The following is a 19,735-nucleotide window of genomic DNA, read 5'->3' on the forward strand; positions in this document are numbered from 1 at the left end:
GCTTAGCCTGATAGCTACAGGTTTGCTCAGGAGGCAAACTGAGGACCTGAGACTGATAAGGGTCTGCTCAGGAATCCTATCAGTCAGCAGTAGGTGGGAGCACTGCAAGTCAGTGAGGAGAACTGGAAAGAAATCAAAGCCATCCAAAGGAACAAGGAGCTCTGGAGATGTTGAGACTTAAATGCTGGACTGATAGAACAGCCCCTTCATGGGACCTGCCCCTCAGTAAGCACTATGCTTGAAAATTCTTTTAAAAGACAGGAAAAAAACCACTGAGCATTCCCTTCTGTGTGTCATAAATGAAGGAGTCAAAACACCCAGTCATCTGGGCATTCTGGCTGGTCCATCACTCTTTAGTAATTTTGTCACACTTGTTGCTTTCATGCCTCCAGCCTGTGTATTAGATTCAAGCAAAAAGAAAATATGTTATGATTTTCATGTAATCAAAGCATTGCTACTGCTGTACCCTGCACACTGGTGTGTTTCCTGATTGGTTTTTAACCCAATGATAATGTAGGACTAAGCAGCAACCATTTTTCTTATCTTAAAGAATAAAAATAAAATATTCACTTGCTGATTGAAATAAAATTTGGCTCAAGAACATCTCAGTCAGAGAGCAAATGTTACACTAATAATTACAAGGTCCTCAGTGCCCAGTACCATGCTATCCTGTAGTAGTTTAAGGTTATCACATTCAGCACATAACTCTTCTATTCCTAGAGCTGGTTATTAACATGTAGCTTTCATATTTTTCCAGAGCAAACTTCACAGTTAAATAGTGAAAGTTAAACCACAGGGAAAGAAACTGATGTCAGTGCAGCCAGCCAGAAAAAAATCAGGGACAGAACCAAACCTAAAACCCAGTTCTTCAAACCCAGGACTCCTCCTGCTGATGCCATCCCATCAAGTTCAAACCAAAACTGGAGGAGCACCAAGTCTCTTCTGTAGAGAGAGGTGCAACCACCACACCTTGCTCACAGCATCTCTCAGCATGTGACAAAGGATCCTGGATGTCATCACAAGATTGCTTAACAAGTGAATATACTGAGAAAAAAACAATCCAGCAGCCAGGACCACAAAGCTGCCACATCAGGTTGCAAAGGAACAGTCCTCAGCAATGGCTTTTCAGACACAGGTTCATGTACCAGGGCTGAGAAACACCAAACCAGTGGCTGGAAGGGCATGAAACAGCCCCCCGTAGAACAGTCTCTGGCAGAAATCACCAACAGGATTTTAAAACTCAAAGAGGAGTCACTTTCATGACCTCTAGAAGCTTCACCAAGTAAAATATGCTTTACCATCTAATATAAAAGTGACTGAGAATATGAGCACTTTGCAAAAGCAGGGAAAGACCCAAAGTGAGTCAGGTCTGTAGGAACCACTTCTTGAAAAAGCAGCTTTCTCTTGGCAGTTCATTTTCCTTGGTTTATCTTCTCAAATAGACACATTAGAGGTGTGAACATCTATGCATTTGAAAGTGAATATTTATCTCCCCCTTGTCAGTGGGCTGGTCAGAGCTTCCAGATACCACAAGCCTTCCTAATTGTTCACCTTGACACATCCCAATAGGCTGCTTTTTGGGAGTTCAGATGTTCAATGTATTTTATGAAAAATGCCTCAAAAAGTGAGGCTGTTCAGAAGATTTTTCAAGCCACCTCCTGGAATGTTGCTCTTCCTACTGCCAGATGCTTCTGGAAACACATGCCACTACCATTTGGTGGTGCTCCTGTGACAATAATCCAAAAGGATACTTTAGAAATAGAAAACACTCACAAAATCCACCTATTTTCTGTTCTGTGAGACCAAGTGTGTGTGCACACAAGAAAATACATGTGTGCAAAAAAATCCATTAATGCAAGCATGCAAGATTATTTCATTTACATACATTTAAAAAACTTACAAAGCAGCATTTTGGAAGCTTGCACTCAAAGACACAAGCCCTCTCTTTGCTGAGCAGTAGAAAAAAGAAACAGTAGTAACAAGGAACACTGCACGTCTGATTCCTGCCTACTTTCTTACAGCTTCCTCAGAAGTTACTGGGACCAATCACCCTTACACAAACAGCCAATTCCTGCCTCCTCACCAAGGCTTTTGAAGTGCAAGGCCACACACAGAACACCTGGAGGAGCCAAGCCACCCCACCTTGTTCAGATCTTTGGCATCTGAACACTATCAACCCTGATAATTTCTCACAGTCTATCATTTACCCTTAACATGTTCAGATGTGTCTTTTATCCATGAGGCAGGGACCAGACACGTTTCACCATCCCATCACAGACCAGCAGCAATCCAAAGTATGGAAAGTACTCCCAAAAAAACACAGCACAGACTTGGAGCTCAACAACTCCCCAGTTCTGACCCTCCTGCCCTTCATAGCATCATTGATTTTTCTGTGTGTCTCGCAAACATTTGGCAATTTTGGAGGCTGCCAGAACAATATTCTTCCCAAGGACATCACAGAAGATTCTCTGCATTTTCTCAGTGCCAAATCAAGCCTGCTGTGTTCATGACAGCCCTATGAGAGAGCCAAGTATTATCAACACTTCACAAATGGACAAAAATAGCAGAAGACCCAAGAGTCCCAGCTACCAAACTCCAGTCTGGTTCAGAAGAGAGAAAATCATATCCCCTTGCACATGCACAGTCCCTGAAATGAGAATGTGTGAGAATAGTTAAAAGTAGTTGACAGTCATATTAGAGCTTTTTATTAAGAGTGAAGGAGAATGTTGCAGCCCATCCTGTGCCCTAGGAGTCATCCAGTTGCCTAATGGAAACATTCTCTCAGTTTTTAAAAAGAAAGATCATAAAATAGTAAATAAATACATGTGAACTCTATTCAAGCAGGGACATTCAAGTAGATACATCCAGACACTCCCAGATATATCTATCAACAATATGACTAAATGAAGCAGAAACACTCATTATCAGTCCACGTGGGAGAACAGAACAAACAATAACTAAATGCAGTGCTGACCCTGTGATTCTCTGCCAGCTTTGTTTATTTCTTTCTTATCTACAGTGATTACAGAAAATGCCATTCAGTATAAATGGTCAAGATTTCTCCCTGAAATAGTCAACGTGCTCACTGCCATAACCAAGATGTGCTGGTAACTCCCAGATGTGCTCACCTACCTTATTTAGATGCTGACAAGGAGTGCAAGCTGGCAGGGTTGCTGAGTTATACAACCTACCCTTCCCCTTCCCAGTAAAGGACAAGACATGCAGCTTGACTACTCAGAATGGCAAAGAGCAGACTAAACCCTACCCAGCACAGCCACTGCTTTCTTGGTGAAAACAAATATCTAGCACAGGTGCAGCAGTTGGGTAGGTCAGGAGAGCAGCTCTTCCCAGGTGACTCACCATCCAGGTGAGCTGGATGGAGAGGAATAGATCAAGATGTCTTTCCATCACTGCAGTGGTGAAAGAGAAAAGCCAGTAACAAACAAGGCTTTGCAAGGATGTAGAAATTTGCAGTGTTTGCAATAGTCAAAGAGATGAAGGCATGACCTGAATTCACGGCTATTTTTCCAAGGAAAGCACATTGTTAATAAGAAGACATTGTTTCTGATGTGAAATTATTTTCTCAGTCCCGAGTGTTTTAGGGAGCTGGCTGGAGCTGGCTTTGCAAGAAAGTGAAAAAAGATACCACACAGACAGAGTCCCATGAGAAAAGACACTGAAATCAGCAGTCACCCTCTGCCACCATCTGAAGATCCTGGGACTGAAGATGTGCCCACACTGCAACACCCAAACACCACATCCACGTTCTCACACAGCCATTTGGTCAGATGATCTCAAGGCACCTCAGAGGCTGCAGCTGATTAACCCTGCCAAGTTCCTTCTGGCATTTCCAGCTCACAGGAAAGAGGCTGTAAGTTTGACAACTGGCCTGCCTGACGCACATAGCAGGACAGAAACACCTCCTTAGGTCTGACCCAGGACAGAATTTGAGCCTCATCAGTCCCCCCTGCATGTTATGACAGAAGCAGTGGGGAGTTTAAATGCTTAACCATGACACCAAGGGGGATTTTCCCCACCTTATGTCTATCATTTTTGCATCAGGGACACGGTTTTATCAACATGAAGCATGTCATCAGCATGGCAAGAGCTTCTTTTTCCCTTTATATATATAAAAAATACCTATATACACACACACACACACACACACGTGTGTGTGTATATATATATATATAAAACAAGAAAACTTTCCTGCAAAACTACAAGTTTCTGCATATCAAATATGTTTTTAGAACTGCAGAAACATCAGGAGCTTTAGTGCTACCATCACTTCACTGTTCTTGGAAGTCCAGGAGACAAAAATACACAGGTGGCATCACACCACACGGGCTACTAGTATTTCAGAGCCCTGATATCTCCCTTCTGGTACACACAGCACAGCAGCAAAGCTCCAGCTCAACCTGACCTGCCAGCACATCTGATTCAGTGCCAAAAACACCAGCTCTCCCTATGAAATCTTCAGCATTTAGACTGTTCTACATCCATAGGGACAGGGCAAAAAAATAATTGCACTTCTAGAAATTCTCACCTGCCAAGCCTTTTAAGACTGCAACCACATGAATCACACACTTCATTCGTGACAAATGCTACCAGGAAACCTTTGGTAAAAGAACATATTCCAGGAATATGGGAAATTCTAAATCAGCTTTCTTTGAATTTTAAGAAATAGTCAAACTATAAAATAAATCCTCCAGCTATCCACAATTTGTTCCATGTTTAAACCTTGTCTCTCAAAACCCAAACGCAAGGCAAGCTCCAACTAAGAGGGTTATCAGTTATAGGAGAATAACCTGTAATTTATTAATACAGGGCAAATACACAGCAAAAGTGTCTTCCAATTACTGTCAAAGCTTTTGTAAAACACCATGCAAAGCTATGAAATGCCAATCTATCCCCATTTCTACTCCCACCATTAAACCACTCTATTTTACATTTACTTTGGGTGTAGGATGGAGAGAAAGGCTCCAACAGAGCAGCCCTGAGTTTCAGGGTTTGCTTTAATTTCTCTACCACGTTTCTTTCATGCATTTGAGCATTTCTGAGCCTAAAAGCTGCAAGTTTGATAATGGTTTGGCAGGCAGAGTCCAAATTAGGAACAGACTAGCAGCTTATTCAAAAGCCCATTATGAGAGGGAAAGAACAAGGCCCCAGGAAATCCACAGCAGGCTGTTTAGAAGCAATGGCAGTTCAATGTGTGTATGTGTATATATATATATGTATGTGTGTGTGTACACACACACACAAGTATCTTAACCTTTTTTGACATGTTATAATTGGAATTACAGAAGACAGAGCACACCAACACTACAGGCAAGACAGTCTTCTAGGCTAAGAACTGTCATGACAATATTTAACAAAGGATTTCAACTTGTGACTAACTTAAAAGGCTGGAGTTTCACACAGCCTGTTGACCTCTGTTGACAAGAGGACCAAGCTGCAAATTCTCTAGGGGAGGCAAGAAGAGGAAAAATAAAGGACTCTTTCCAAAGTTAAGGACAAACAAAAAGTTATCCCTCAATATCCCTAACCAGTATCCTCACTAAACAAGCATCAAACACCAATTATTTACTTTAAACATACAAAACTTATTTGAAGGCTTTAGATGGAAAAAGTGAAAAACAGAGATGATTAAGAAATAGCTGCCAAATCAGTTTTCCTCAATCCATAAGCTGCAGCTGCAGCATTTCACACATGGCACACACACACGTTCCATACATGTTTCAAATTCAATGGGAAGGGAGGATAAAGCAAAGCCCTGGTTGTTGCTTAAGAAAACTGTTTTTGAGAACAAAAATTAATTTTTAACTGCCTCAGCACTGCTGGAACAAGGCACACACAAGCACTGAAGCCAAGATTCTCTTACAGGTTAGGGGTGGACCTGCTGGAAAGCAGTTCTGAGGAGCAGGACGTGGGACTCCTGGTAGACAGTAAATGATCCATGAGCCAGCAACATGTCCTTGCTGCCAAGAGGGTCAGTGGAATCCTGGGGTGCATAAGGAAGAGTGTGGGTAGTAGGTTGAGAGAGGTCATTCTGCCCCTCTGCTCTGCCTGGTGAGGCCACATCTGGAGAACTGGGTGCAGTTCTGGGTTCCCCAGTTCAAGAGACAGGGAACTGCTGGAGAGTGTCCAGGGGAAGGCAACAAAGATGACTGGGGGGTTGGAGCATCTCCCTGATGAGGAAAGGCTGAGAGAGCTGGGACTGTTCAGCCTGGAGAAGGCTGAAGGGAGACATTATTAATGCCTGGAAGTATCTCAGGGTGGGTGCAGGAGGATGGAGCCAGACTCTGCTCAGTAGTGCCCAGTGTTAGAACAAGGGGCAATGGGCACAAGCTGGAACATGGGAAGTGCCACTGAAATAAAAGGAGAAAATTCTTTACTATGGGGGTGACAAAGCACTGGAACAGGCTGTTCAGAGAGGTTGTGGAGTCTCCTTCTCTGAAGATATTCAAAACCCCCCTGGATGCAGTCCTGTGTAATGTGCTCCAGGCCATCCTGCTTTAGCAAGGGGTTTGACTAGATGATCTCTAGAGGTCCCTTCTAACTCTGACAATCCTGTCACAATTCTGTAATCTAGCAGCTATTTAAAAGGTTTCAGGCTGGAAAGTGCCAGAGCCTTCTGGGATAAATGTGACTGTCATGAGAACATGGCTTGCACATTTGATTATGCAGAACTGCCCTTGCTAGGACACCTGAGCACCTCCCTAACTATTCCTTGGTTTAAAAATGTGCTGCCAATGCTCCAGGGCAGCATCATGAATTATACAGCTAGTTTTACCCCAAATTTACCCTGTTGTCCCTTCTGAATAAGCGACCCAGGGACTGCCTTTCCCCGTACCCTGTTCCTGGCTGCCCCCCTGGACATCTCCAGGCTCAAGCAGAGCTCAGAGCCCTGCTGAGCACCACGCTGCAGCAACCAGTGGGAAGAAGCCTCCTGTCTGCAGGGCCTGTCACACTCAGGGCCATGGGCAGAGCAGGCCTGTGTGACAGCAGTGTCACAGCACAGAGCCCAGGCTGCTCTGGCTCTCAAGACAGACCCCTGGAGCCTGCAAGCAGAGTCAGGGAGCTCATGCTGGCCCAGGAAAAACCACAAACATCTCCTCTTCGTGATCCTCAGGAGCTGAATTCATTATTTCCTGCTACAATTCAGTCTTCAAACTAATCCATCAGTTCCTTCAAGACGTTCCCTCAGCCAGTGCTGACACAGTCCGAAGGCAGAACGTGAGCAGGACACAATCTGGCCAGCACAGAAGTTGTCCTACTAGACACCAGTTTCCCTGTGCAAATCTGCCCTCCTGCCTCCAGGAACAGACAAAGCACAATAATGCAGTAGAAGTAAATGTTGATCAGAAACACCCCACCCATCAGAAACCCCCACCCATCCATCACTACCCCTCCTCCCACACCTTCCCCCTGCACCAAGCACTGTGTGAGAGGAGGTTCCTCCCAGCCCTCCCTTGGACTGGCCTTGCCAAAAAAGCACCAAATCAAGAGATTTATATGAGCCCAGGCACAAAATTCTCCTCGCCAAAAAGTGATCAAAACAAATCATATTTTACAGCTTCAATTAAGTTCCTGCAACAAACGGATGAGGAAAAATTTTGCAAGGGTAGTTAATTACAACATGTAAAGCATTTAAGTCACCCCTAAATCACATTTTACAACCTTGGAAGCAAAAAGCAATCTTACCCAGTGTACTCCCACCCAACATCCTAAGTCATCAAGCTCTTGGAATTTTCAGTGCTTCAGAATAAGCCAATCTGCCCTGCAACCCAGCTGCATGCCAAGTAGACTGGACCTGTTCTTATTTCCTAGTAAAAAAGAAGGTTTCCACAGACACAAGAGGATGTTTTCCACCCAGGAACCTTTACAAACAACTCACAACAGTTTGGATATTAGCAGACTGAAATGAATTGTCACATGAGACCCATTCTGATCGTTCAATCACCATCACGTAGGCAACCCTATATAGGCCTTCTCAACTGCACAAAATTACCAATTCACTCAGCTGGGGTTGTGGTATTTTTATGTTAACTTTTCTTTCTAAACCTCTAAACCTAAACCTCTAAACCAACATGCCTCTCCCTAGCTAGTTCCTAGAAACCTCTTGGTGAAACACCTGCAAGTAGGAGAAAACCAAATTTTAAAAAGTGGGAAAAGCAGGATGTTGGTCCCCACTTGCCAAGCTCTGCTTTTGAGAGTTGAGGTTTTACTACCTTGCTTAGTGCAAAAGAACAAAGCTCCCTGGGAAAGAGCAATTGAGACAAAACTGACTGTGAAGAAATCTTTCTAACCCCTCCTGCTGACTCCCCTCTCCTCTTCATTATCCTTCACAAACCTCTTCACCCGTGGCTCAGATGTCCTGCTTTAAGCAGCAGCAATGAGAAGTCAAGAAATCTATATAATTCTACTACTATTCCCAAGGCTCTGAACAGCAGCTGTTGCATTGATCAGACAGGCTGTTAACTTCATCCTGCTGCTGCTGAGTCCTTGTCCATCCTACAGGAAGTTTTAGCACATTAGCTCTGCTGGCACATCTTCTTCCTCAACATAAAAACAGCTATTCCAGGGCACAAGCACTGCAACCACCGCTGCTCACTCTGGCTGGAAATGCAGAATGAGCTACACCCCATGGAAACCACCTTCATACAAGGCACCTGCATGAGTTAGTTCAGCCCTACAGGTAAAAAAACAGCCATTGCCTGCAGTGACCAAGTCACCCCAGTGCACCTGAGCCAGAAGTATAACCAGAAAACCCAGAAGTAGCAACCAAGACATAGAGCAGCCTGCCTGCAGAGTAGGACATATCTACAATATTCACTTAGATACAGGTTTCTTCATGCCCTAAAACATCATTACTTGATTTGTTTAATCAGGGACTCTACAAATAACATTCCCTCCACTGCTGCTGAGGAGTGGATTTTTTTCCATGCTTGGCTCCTCTGCAAACAGTGCTCTGGAGGATTTTCTTGTCAGAGCAAAAGCCTCATTTTGCACTTGCCCAACCAGAGGAGCCCATTTGTGAGCCTGCTCACTGCAACAGGACATTTGTGCCTAGTGCAGGTGGGCACACATACTAGCTGCTTCCTTCAGCCCTGTTCTGTTAGAAGCTGGGAAAAGAGGGAGAAAAAATCATTTAAAAAATCATGAAAAGTAAGTATCACAGCTCCCTCCTACGGTCACCACAACCTAACAAGAACTAGTGACAAAATTAGGATGCTGCTAGATTTTAAAGGCAGTAGAGTCAGGGCACACAGGGAGAAGAGGTGATACTCATTTTTCAGAGGATATCTGAAATACTGGGCTTCACTGACAGGCTTTCTGCTCAAGATCAAGGGTCTGCAGGACATCTGGGCAGTCAAAATAAAGAGCAGATAAAAGAACACTCCAGACTCCTGCACCTGGCCTGGCTGATGGTGTTAGACAGCAGCTCTGAATATTTCATTTGCATATAACAAAGATACAGCTAATGAGCATTCAGGGCTGGGGAAGACATTATTTACTTCATGCTCCTCTCAGGAGAGGCCCACAGGCAAACCCTCAGGACACCACAATCCATACAGAACAATCCATACATGAGGCTGCTGCTTCGGTGAACATAGAGATTACTCCCAGGGGTAACCACTTACCAGATCAGAAAGGCAAATCAGTCTTAATGCTTCCCTTAAAAAAAAAAAAAGTCAATATCTTATTATCCTAAATTCTTGAAAAATAAAAAGGATGCCATAATTCAGTGAGCCATGAGAACACAAGATAAATCAGTGACAGAACACAGATGAGTATCCATGAGCATTCATGGTTTCTTGCTCTTTCTGTAATGCCCAGTTACAGTTACTGAATTATAGAATCTTAGAATGGTTTGGGTTGGAAGGGACCTTAAAGATCACCCAGTTCCAACCCCCCTGCATGGGCAGGGACACCTCCCACCAGCCCAGGTTGCTCCAAGCCCCATCCAACCTGCCCTTCAACACTGCCAGGGATGGGGCAGCCACAATGTCCCTGGGCAACCTGTTGCAGTGTCTCACCACCCTCACTCTAAAGGATTTCTTTCTAATGTCAAACCTAAATCTCCCCTCTTCCAGGAGATATTGGTACCATAACAATAATGACACCACAGGAGAACAGAACAGCAATGGATTCTGTGCAATACATCCAAGTCTCTCCCTTGCCACATTAAAAAAGAATAGTCAGGAAACGTGCCCATTTCCCTCCTAGTCCCAAGTACACTTCTCTCTCAAGTTAAGAACAAAGTCACAGTTGAGATAAAAAAATAAAAATAATCTAAGACAATTTAGTTTCTTGAAATGGCCCTGTTTATTTTGGAACATTTCCGCTTTGCTTTTACAAGCTCCTCACTCTAAACACCCCAGCAAGAAATGCTCTTTTGTTAAGAAATCAAAGCAAAGATTCTTACAGAACATCCCAGTGGCCAAGGCTCAAAGAAACATTACCAAGAAACCTGCAGCAAAATCACCTGGGGCACTATCCTTTTCCTCAGGGCTGGCTTTCCTCTCGAAAAAACCCCACAGCAATCTCTCCCCAAAGCCTTCACTGTGTCAGTTTTTGTTTTGCACACATATAGGCGGCTTTCCTCTCGAAAGAACCCCACAGCAATCTCTCCCCAAAGCCTGTGGGCCTGTGTCAGTTTTTGTTTTGCACACATATAGGTTGTATTATCACACATCAAGAAGCTCCACGGACACCTCAGGTTACTTATGTTAGTGTAACTCATCTTAGTAAGACCAAAACAAAACCGTTCCCCCTCCAGTTCCCTCAACCTGGCTGCTCCTCCCAACACTTTGGAAGCCACATGTCTCCTTTACAAAACAAAGCCAATTTTCCTCAATCCAGGAGAGATATGTACTAGGATTTTCTTTAGGCTGTTCAGAAGGCAGCTACAGCATAATGCAGCCTATTTAAAGTGACTTTGCTAAAGCCAAATTTAATAATTTAGGAGATTTAAGAGCAGAATGCATTCAAAATAGGAACACGTTGCCTAGGCACTGTGTACCTTTTAGCTGCTGTCCCTGATTCACTAGACCAGTCTTGATGCTGCAAGGACAAAAGTTTTTATCTTTGGAGAACATTCATCAGCAAGATAATGAGAAATTAGAATTTCAATTCAGTGAAACATCAACCATTGAAGTTTAGCTTTCAAGAAAGTTAAAAAAAAATAAGAAGCACTCACAGGTCTGTAAAATGGTTATTTGGAACATTGAAATAAATAGCATTGCTGAGCAAAAAAAAAACACAACCCACTGAGAGAAGCACCATGCCATGACAGGCTACACAATGCCCTTGGGGACAGGGAGGTGGCTCCAGACCCTATTCTTCTGGGAGGCTGCTGAGAAATCCTGCCCAGAACGCCAGACCCCTTCCTTGGGCTTTAACTTTAGCAGAGTGGCACTTCAATAGATGCCAAGGGAAAGCAGAAAGAGAAGGCAGGGGTGTGGTACTAAGAGATTGTCCAAACAGTTTCTACACAGAGGTCGAGGGAAATCATTCTCCTCATCTACTCTGCTCTTGTGAGATCCCACCTGCAGGACTGTCTCCAGCTCTGGAGCCCCCAACAAAGGAAAGACATGGAGATCCTGGAGAGAGTCCAGAGGAGGCCACAGAGGTGATCCAAGGGCTGGAGCAGCTCTGCTCTGGAGACAGGCTGGGAGAGTTGGGGTGTTCAGCCTGGAGAAGAAAAGGCTCCAGGGAAACCTTAGAGCACCTTCCAGTGCCTGAAGGGGCTCCAGAAAAGCTGGGGAGGGACTTGGGACAAGGGCAGGAAGGGAGAGGACAAGGGGACATGAGGAGGAAATTCTTTGCTGTGAGGGTGGTGAGACCCTGGCCCAGGTTGACCAGGGAACCTGTGGCTGCCCCATCCCTGGCAGTGTTGAAGGGCAGGTTGGATGGGGCTTGGAGCAACCTGGGCTGGTGGGAGGTGTCCCTGCCCATGCAGGGGGTTGGAACTGGATGATATTTAAGCTCCTTTCCAACCCAAAACATTCTATGATATTTATCAAGTTTTGTAGCACGACTATAACTGGAGGCCACACGACTGAGACAGTCACCAATTCAATCACCACCCCAGACATTTCTTCCCCTCCTGTTTTTCTTCTGCTGTTATTAAATACGTGGCAATGACCTTGCCTCCAAGCAAACTCTTCCCATTTGCTCTACACAAATACCTACTCATCAAACTGTCGAAGGGGAGATGTTTGTCAGGCTGAGCAGAACACACTTGGGTGGTTCACTCTCTTTTTTAAACAACTATCAACTCCCCATGTGTCAGATGGCAAGTTTAATTTAGTCACCCAGGAAATTACTCAAGTCTTGGAAAATCACTGCAGCATGGTAGATCTCTAACTCAGCAAGTTCATCTCATGTGCAAGGCTGCTCAGTCCCATCCTTGGATAGCTCTTGCCAGCAGCTGTGTCTGCAGTAACACCTAAAGTCTATGTGAGCTTTTAATATTCTTTTCTTCCCAGCAACAGAGTAGATTGTTTTCTCCATTACTAAGGATATTCTAGATGATAGAAAACCATCAGCTGAACAGTAGCAAACAGAACAAACACAGTCTGTATCTCCAGAATCAGAATAAAAAGACATGTAGGAGCTTTTTCATGTTCTGTTTGTGCTGCACAGAGTACAGTGGGACATAAAGACTGGGACAACTGTGGAGAATGACAACAACTGACATGGCAACTTCTCTGTGCCAGTCAATTAATGCCTGGTATAATTATGGATTTGTTTGTGGGCAATACAGGCATCCATCTGCTAGATAATTCTTGCAAAAGACACAGAGGCCATTAAAAGGTACAAATAAATTAAAATGTATCTCACTATATATGATGGAGAAAATAAACCTTAACAGCCAACAACAGGCATGATGCTCCAAAGAGACCCTGCAGACTCAGTAATGGGGTCCCTTTTTCACCTGAAATACACCACAAGCACACAAAGTTCCCAATGCAAACACAACCAAAAATCCATGCCATGGGATGTTAAGCACTCAGCTTAAATGCAGTCAGAAGGACCTGAGAATTTTAAAGAGATCTTTTTACATTTTCAACCATCTCACACATGTGAGAGGAAAGAGAGACAGAAACTGGCTAATAAAGCAGTTCAACACAGAGCTACATTTCACTGTAGCATCAGACACCTTTCCCAAGAGTATCAGAAACTATTTATAGATGTTGTGTGTGTCCCCCAGGTCACCAAAGGTAGAGTCTTTGAGCTCCCCCAATACAAGAGACGCTTGCAAAAATGAAAGCTTGGGATGCAATAATCCACATTCATAACATCCTAAAGGGCTAGGAATTAAAAATCTCTACACAAAAATGCAGAGCACTCTGGCCCTGACCCAGAAAAGCACTTAAGCATTCAACCATTTCCCCTTCGACTTCAGAGGGCCAGTTTACATACCTAGAGCTAGTACATGTCACAGGGCTTTACTGGCTCATGATCAGATAGCTCAAAAATGTGCAAGAGCCCACCCCTAGTTCAGCTTTATCTTGCAAAACATTGGGTCTCCTTGACCATCTCTCTACAGGAAAAACAGGAGCAGGATGCTGAGTCAAAGCATGTCACTGTGACATACATTTTCCAGCTGGAAACGACTTCTTGAAGAGAGGGTGCATATGGAGCAGAGAAAGACAATAAAGGAGTGTGAAGACAACAGCCACTGGAATACTCCATCACAGAAGAAGTTGTCCCTGCCTGTGGGAAACTCACCTCAATCAGACCCTGGGACGAGCTCTCCCCCTGGTGACAGCTCTCCAGAGGACACAGGTGCAGTACCCTAACCTTTCAGTCATGGCCTGTTGCTCAGCTAGCACCAGCAGCCCAGCTCTCATCTCTGATGGGAAAGAGGCAGAGCTGAACTGCTGCTGGGGAGGTTTATTTTGCTTCATGATTAGCAGCAGCTTTTGCAGAAATATTCCATACCAAGTCCTTCCTATACCACCTGCTGGAAACTATCTGTGAGAAGGCAGGCAAGGCATTAATGTAGTGCTCTGTTCATCTGTCACAGCATGGGGAGCAACACTCCCACACAGACACACCAAGGGGTGCTGCCTTCTGATACTCTGCAGTGCTTTTACTGCTCCTGCTGCATTAAAGTTTAATTACTTTTTAACTTAGATATTTACATAGAACATAAGCTGTTCAGAAGGGTAACTGTCAACCAGCCAAGACCTCTCTGGCAGGACTCTGTGATCGTATTTTACTCTTCTGGTGATGGCAGTTCTGGCACAGAATTGCTTCAGTTCTGTAAATTTATGTCTATATAGGTTTGATCCCTTTGGGGAGACTGCCAAAGCACCAAGATTAATTAGCAACTTACCTAAAATACACTCTCTGTTAGGCAGATCTTAACGGGTTCCTTGTCACAGACTACTTTATAAAAACACATTTTGAAATATTAATGAATCTATATGACATAAGATGACATTTTGAACTCTGTCTCAGTGCCCGTTCTCATCTCCACACTAAGTAAAATGACTTCTATTAGTTCCATGACAGCTCTGCACTTACATCAGCCTTGCAGAGTTCTAGCCAAATCACAGAAAATAAACTTACCTGACAGACAAATATAGCATCATTATGATTCCAGCTACTGCAACACCCTTAATCAATACAGCTTTAAATGTAAATAAGACAGGGATGTATCCACAGTGCAGAAATAATTGCAAAGGCTCTTAGTAATTGTGTTGAAATTTACACTCCTAGTGCCTTTTTCAAAAGAAAACAACAAGGGACAGGTATCAAATCATTTGCCTAAACCCTAGGAAAAAGTTAGATAGTAGAAGCAGTCTAAGTGTCTGACAGTACAAGGGAGATGGGGACACCTTACTCCCAGTAGCAGTGGATGTTTCATTTGTTACTCTTCCTCTTCCCAACTGATTCCAACACCACTACTCAACAAGCTGTATTTCTGAAGGAAAAACATGCTTGTTCCAGTCATTCCAGGCAGCCAGAGAGGTTGTGCTGCAGTCTGTTTCCACACACATTTGCCTGCAGAAGCCTGCATCAGCAGCCAGCCTGGGTACTGCAATGCAACCAGCCACACATTTCCTTCCTCAACTGATCCTCAGACTGAAAAAGGAAGTTTTTAGGGCAGAAACACTAGTTCCTGGACTCATCCAGTCCTCTGGCAGCCCCAGCACATGTGGGAATAGGGAAGTGGAGGCTGCAGTAAGGACCTCACCACAATTAACAATGCACCACCAAATGCTTTGTGCTGTAAGAGCACCAGAGGGACAGCCCAAGAACACACAGAGTCATGGAAGGAGAGGGAGATGCTACTGTAGCTATGCTCATTGTACTGATGCTGCTAAAAATAAACCAGGAAGACATTCCTCACCTAAGGCTCAGGAGGGTTCTGGTATGTAGCTGAGTCATGCAACAATCATTCAATTAAACATGTGTAGATCCCTGGTTTACACTTCACCAGCACAGGCCAAAAAAACAAGCCTTTTGTGCTTTCTTGAAGAAGAATGTACCCACTGAGACAAGGCACAAGGAAGTAATTTGAAGGTCAAGGTCTCCTGGAAAACAATTCCAGTAGCAAGATCAAATTGCATTAAGAAAGCAGGAAGTGAGAACAAGCTCACACGCTTTTCTTCTTCTGAAGAGAATTTGAGAGAAGGTGTTTAGTGCTTGTGGAAGACACCACACTGACTGCAACATCCTTAGTCAAAACAGCAGCCCAAGCCCTCCCACCTGTTAGCACAGCACATATTCTGCTCTGCTAACTGCAAGGTTTGCTCTGCCAATGGGAGCATCTGTGCCAGAAGCTTAATGCAATTCGTTAGCATGAGATCAACTCCAAGGTGTATCACCAGCTCCATTTTTTGATGACTTGTCATTTTGCCATCCCAATCTTATAATTGAAGAGCATATCCCCAGCTCTCCTTTGTGCCTAAACAACTTAAGAGCACACGTATGGATGCAGGTATGGGACTCCAGGAATGTCAGCTACACTCCTCTCAGGTGTAAGCACCTTCTCAGCAAGAGAAATCACAGAATGACAGACTGCATTAGGTTGGAAGGGACCTTAAAGATCATCCAGTTCCAATCCTCCTGCATGGGCAGGGACACTTCCCACCAGACCAGGTTGCTCCAAGCCCCATCCAACCTGCCCTTCAACACTGCCAGGGATGGGGCAGCCACAGCTTCTCTGGGCAACATGGGCCAGGGTCTCATCACCCTCACTATAAAGAATTTCCTCCTCATGTCTCACATAAATCTCCCCTCTTCCAGTTTTCATCCATCCCCCCTTGTCCTCTCCCTCCCTGCCCTTGTCCCAACTCCCTCCCCAGCTTTCCTGGAGCCCCTTCAGGCACTGGATGGCGCTCCAAGGTCTCCCTGGAGCCTTCTCTTCTCCAGGCTAAACAGCCCAAAATCTCTCAGCCACTATGTACCCTCACAGAAAGCTATCAAATCTGTCTATATGTACAAAAAGATTGTGATGTGTGCACTGTTTCCATTTTCCTACCACTGATGACATTTCTGCTGGTCAGTACAGCAAATACAAGGTCACAGTGTGATTGATTTTCAAGACCTCAGTCCTCAGAAGTGCATCCACCTGGATTATACCACCCCAAATATTTCATTCTTTACCACCTTCTTTCTCTTTTAACTTGTAGCACTTCCCACACACTAAAGGACATTTTGAAAAGCTTCACTGTAGCTCTTTACAATCAAGTGATTTCATATAATTTCTATTCACTTCTTTCTGAAGCAGACAGCAGTGCAAGAACCCACCAAAGATAAGGCGACTGCCCACATTCTGGGAAGAAGACTTTAAGTTATATGTTGGTTTAAATTATACATATGGGAAAGCAAAGATGAAGAAGAGTTTAGAAAAATATCCCAACTGCTACTGTAGTATAAAAAAAAATTCAAAAAACAAAGCCAAACCCATCAGATTTCTCAGTTCAATACATGAAAGACATCCAAACACTACTGTGTTATTTTTTTTTAAAGCCTGGACCATTTTAACTTGCACACAGGCACCTTTGGGACAGGAGTCTTTCTTCTTCAGCTCTACACTTCAAGAAATGCAGAGGTGGAAAAACAGGCCAACCAACAGGTAACACTGCACAGTTCCAAGCACCAGCTGCCAGAGTCACTGTGCCTTTGAACTGACAGAACATAATCCATAGTGTCCTGCAGTCAGTGTGGTCTCACAAAAGGTGAGAAGTCCCAACTCAGATAGATGATTTGTCTGAAAATAAGGTGATGGTGCAGATTCACTGACACACAGACCTTCATCTTGTATCTTTCTGATGTACAGATTTAAAGCAGGACTAGATGAATTCTGGCTGGGATGACAAGCCCTGTTCCCTGGTCAAGCATCCCCTGCCCTTCCTTCCCCAACTCACAAATGACACCAACCTCTTCAGCTCTTTCCTTTTCCAGGGAAACTGCTGTGTTACTGTCTCCTGCAGGCATCAGCACTGCAGGAGGAACATCAGAAGAACAGAACTTGGCTACAAGTACAAGATTCAGTTTCAAGTTCAGCCTCAGTAAGACCACTGCAAATTCACCCTTCTGGTTTAAAACTTGTTACATATGCTTCCATGCTGTGCTCATAAACTCCAAGTGAGGAGGAAGGAACAACCCCCCCTTTACATCCTCCTCACAAACTACTTTTCCTTTAGTACAAAACCACCTAAAAACCCAACCTGAAGGCACATCCCTTTCTCCTGCCCTGTGGAAAGGCCAGCAGCCCTACTGGGCCAGAGTCCCAGGGTTCACCAGACCCCTGGCCAGCACAAAGAGCACCCCCCTTCCCATGCAGAGCACAGCTTTCCCCAGCCCACAGCCCTGGGGACTCCTGCCAAAGGGATCTGCAGGGCCAAGAAGTCAAAATCACAGTGGGATTAGCTGTTCATACAGATGCAGCAGGCACAGCCAGAACAATCAGCATTAATAATAGGAGTGATAGAAGGGGAATTAAGCCTTATGTCTCTGGGACTAAGCTAGTTTATAATGATTAGAGGCTCATACTCAAGGGCTGAAAATGGGAGACTACCCCACTTGCCTCTCAACTGTCAGGGCTGGCCCAAGTCAGGGTACTAGGAAACCTTTGGTGTCTTCAGGACAGCCCTTGTGGTAGCTGAGCCCCTCCACCTCACCCATCCAGGGGCTGCCACAAGCTGCAGAGGCTCCAGAAGAATTATACACCCTGCTTTACCTACAACATCACTTTGACATATACACCCATCTGGTTTGTCCCCTACCTTATCCCCTAGGATACCACCAAAGCACACTTGCATTGAGAATCAGGGGGAAAATTAATTGAAAACCTGGAAAATTGGAGATGTAATGAAGGGAAGCCAGAATTCCTGAAAAGGAAGCAGTGAGCAAAAAACCATGCAGTCAACTCCAAGCTTCCCAAGCTTTACACAGCTTACTTTCCATGTTGCCTTTGTTTAAAGGGTAGTATATCCATCCTCTCTATCCACTCTCCCACACATGGAGCACTGCACATCCTCCCCTACTCCTCCCACCCACAGATAAACAGACTGCAAACAAAGCTTGAGCAGATAACTGTGGAAGCTCTGAATGAAGGACAATGCTATTCCCCATGGGGAACCAAAGATACCCACGTAAATTAAGCTGTCTGAGATGCTGCCCTTGGTCTCTTGAGAGGCTCAAGTATGTGCTTTGTAATTAGTTTGTTATTTGTGTAACACATCCTTATTTCTATCCACTGAAATTACTAACAGCTTAATTCACTCTTTTTTTCTGTTGTTACTCTTGTTTAAAATCAGAGCCATTCCTTCTGGTTAAAAGAGCCTGAAATGCAATTTACACTGACAATGTAAAGCACCCCTAGTGTAAACACACACCCATCCCTTCATATTCCCTCCAACTCAAGCAGGTATTCATGAAATAGAAAGGTCACTGCACCATGCAATTCTGCAGGGGACAGATCCATGTTAAAGTTGGGGGGTGAGAGTTTCAAACACAGGGCCCCTGGCCTAAAGGGGGTTTGGTGGTGTGCACCAACACTGCAGTACCTGCTGCAGTGCAAGCCCAAACAGGCCTCATTCCCTGCTCATGCCACAGCAAGTGGTGCACTCCCCCCCTGCAATGTTTTATTGATGAGGCTCTGCTAATTTTGTGTTAGACAGGCAAGCAGGCATCAAAAATTTGGTCTATAGTCCAGGTGGCTTTGAGCTAGACACAGAAGCACATGGCCTGGAAAAGGCAGGACAGCTGGCAAGGTGCAAACAGACACAAAAAGCTAACCTCGAGTTAGCTTTAGGAGGCAAGGATTCAAACACACTACATTAATACAGAGGAACATCTCACCAATAAGAAAGTAGTCAAGGAATGAGTGACTAAAGGCAACCCCCTACAACAATCAGGCCTTAGCCCCAAAAGCTGGAGGCAGTTTTTAAAGGAGATGCTACCAAAGAACCCTCATGACTGTGAACACAAAAGCTACTTCCACAACTTCAGCCACACAGTGCATTAAGGCAGTATTTCCCAGGGAGCCCACCTCTCAAAACTGGGCTTCCCTACAAACAGAAATAAGCATCATAAGAATCATCTGAACTGTCACAATTAAGTGACTTCTCTAATTGACTATTTAATACAGCTTTGCTTGTTTGCTTTCCTTCTTACCTGGTGATGTTGCCTGGCTCCTGCTGTGACAGACTTGACGAGAGTATCTACTAACGGTTTACACATGATCTGTAACAAAGAAAGACCC

General features: G+C 44.4%; 1 protein-coding gene across 1 annotated transcript in view; it reads right to left on the reverse strand.

Annotated features, from left to right (window-relative positions):
• Positions 1-19,735, reverse strand: part of MYBBP1A (MYB binding protein (P160) 1a) — a 66,889-nt gene that overhangs the window by 19,379 nt on the left and 27,775 nt on the right. The window contains exon 23 of the mRNA XM_010006067.1: positions 19,648-19,716. Within this exon, the coding sequence (XP_010004369.1) occupies positions 19,648-19,716 (69 nt within the window). The remainder of the gene's footprint in view (positions 1-19,647; positions 19,717-19,735) is intronic.

This window comes from Chaetura pelagica, unplaced genomic scaffold, assembly GCF_000747805.2.
Source record: "Chaetura pelagica isolate M959 unplaced genomic scaffold, ChaPel_1.0 scaffold49, whole genome shotgun sequence".
Lineage (NCBI taxonomy): Eukaryota > Metazoa > Chordata > Aves > Apodiformes > Apodidae > Chaetura > Chaetura pelagica.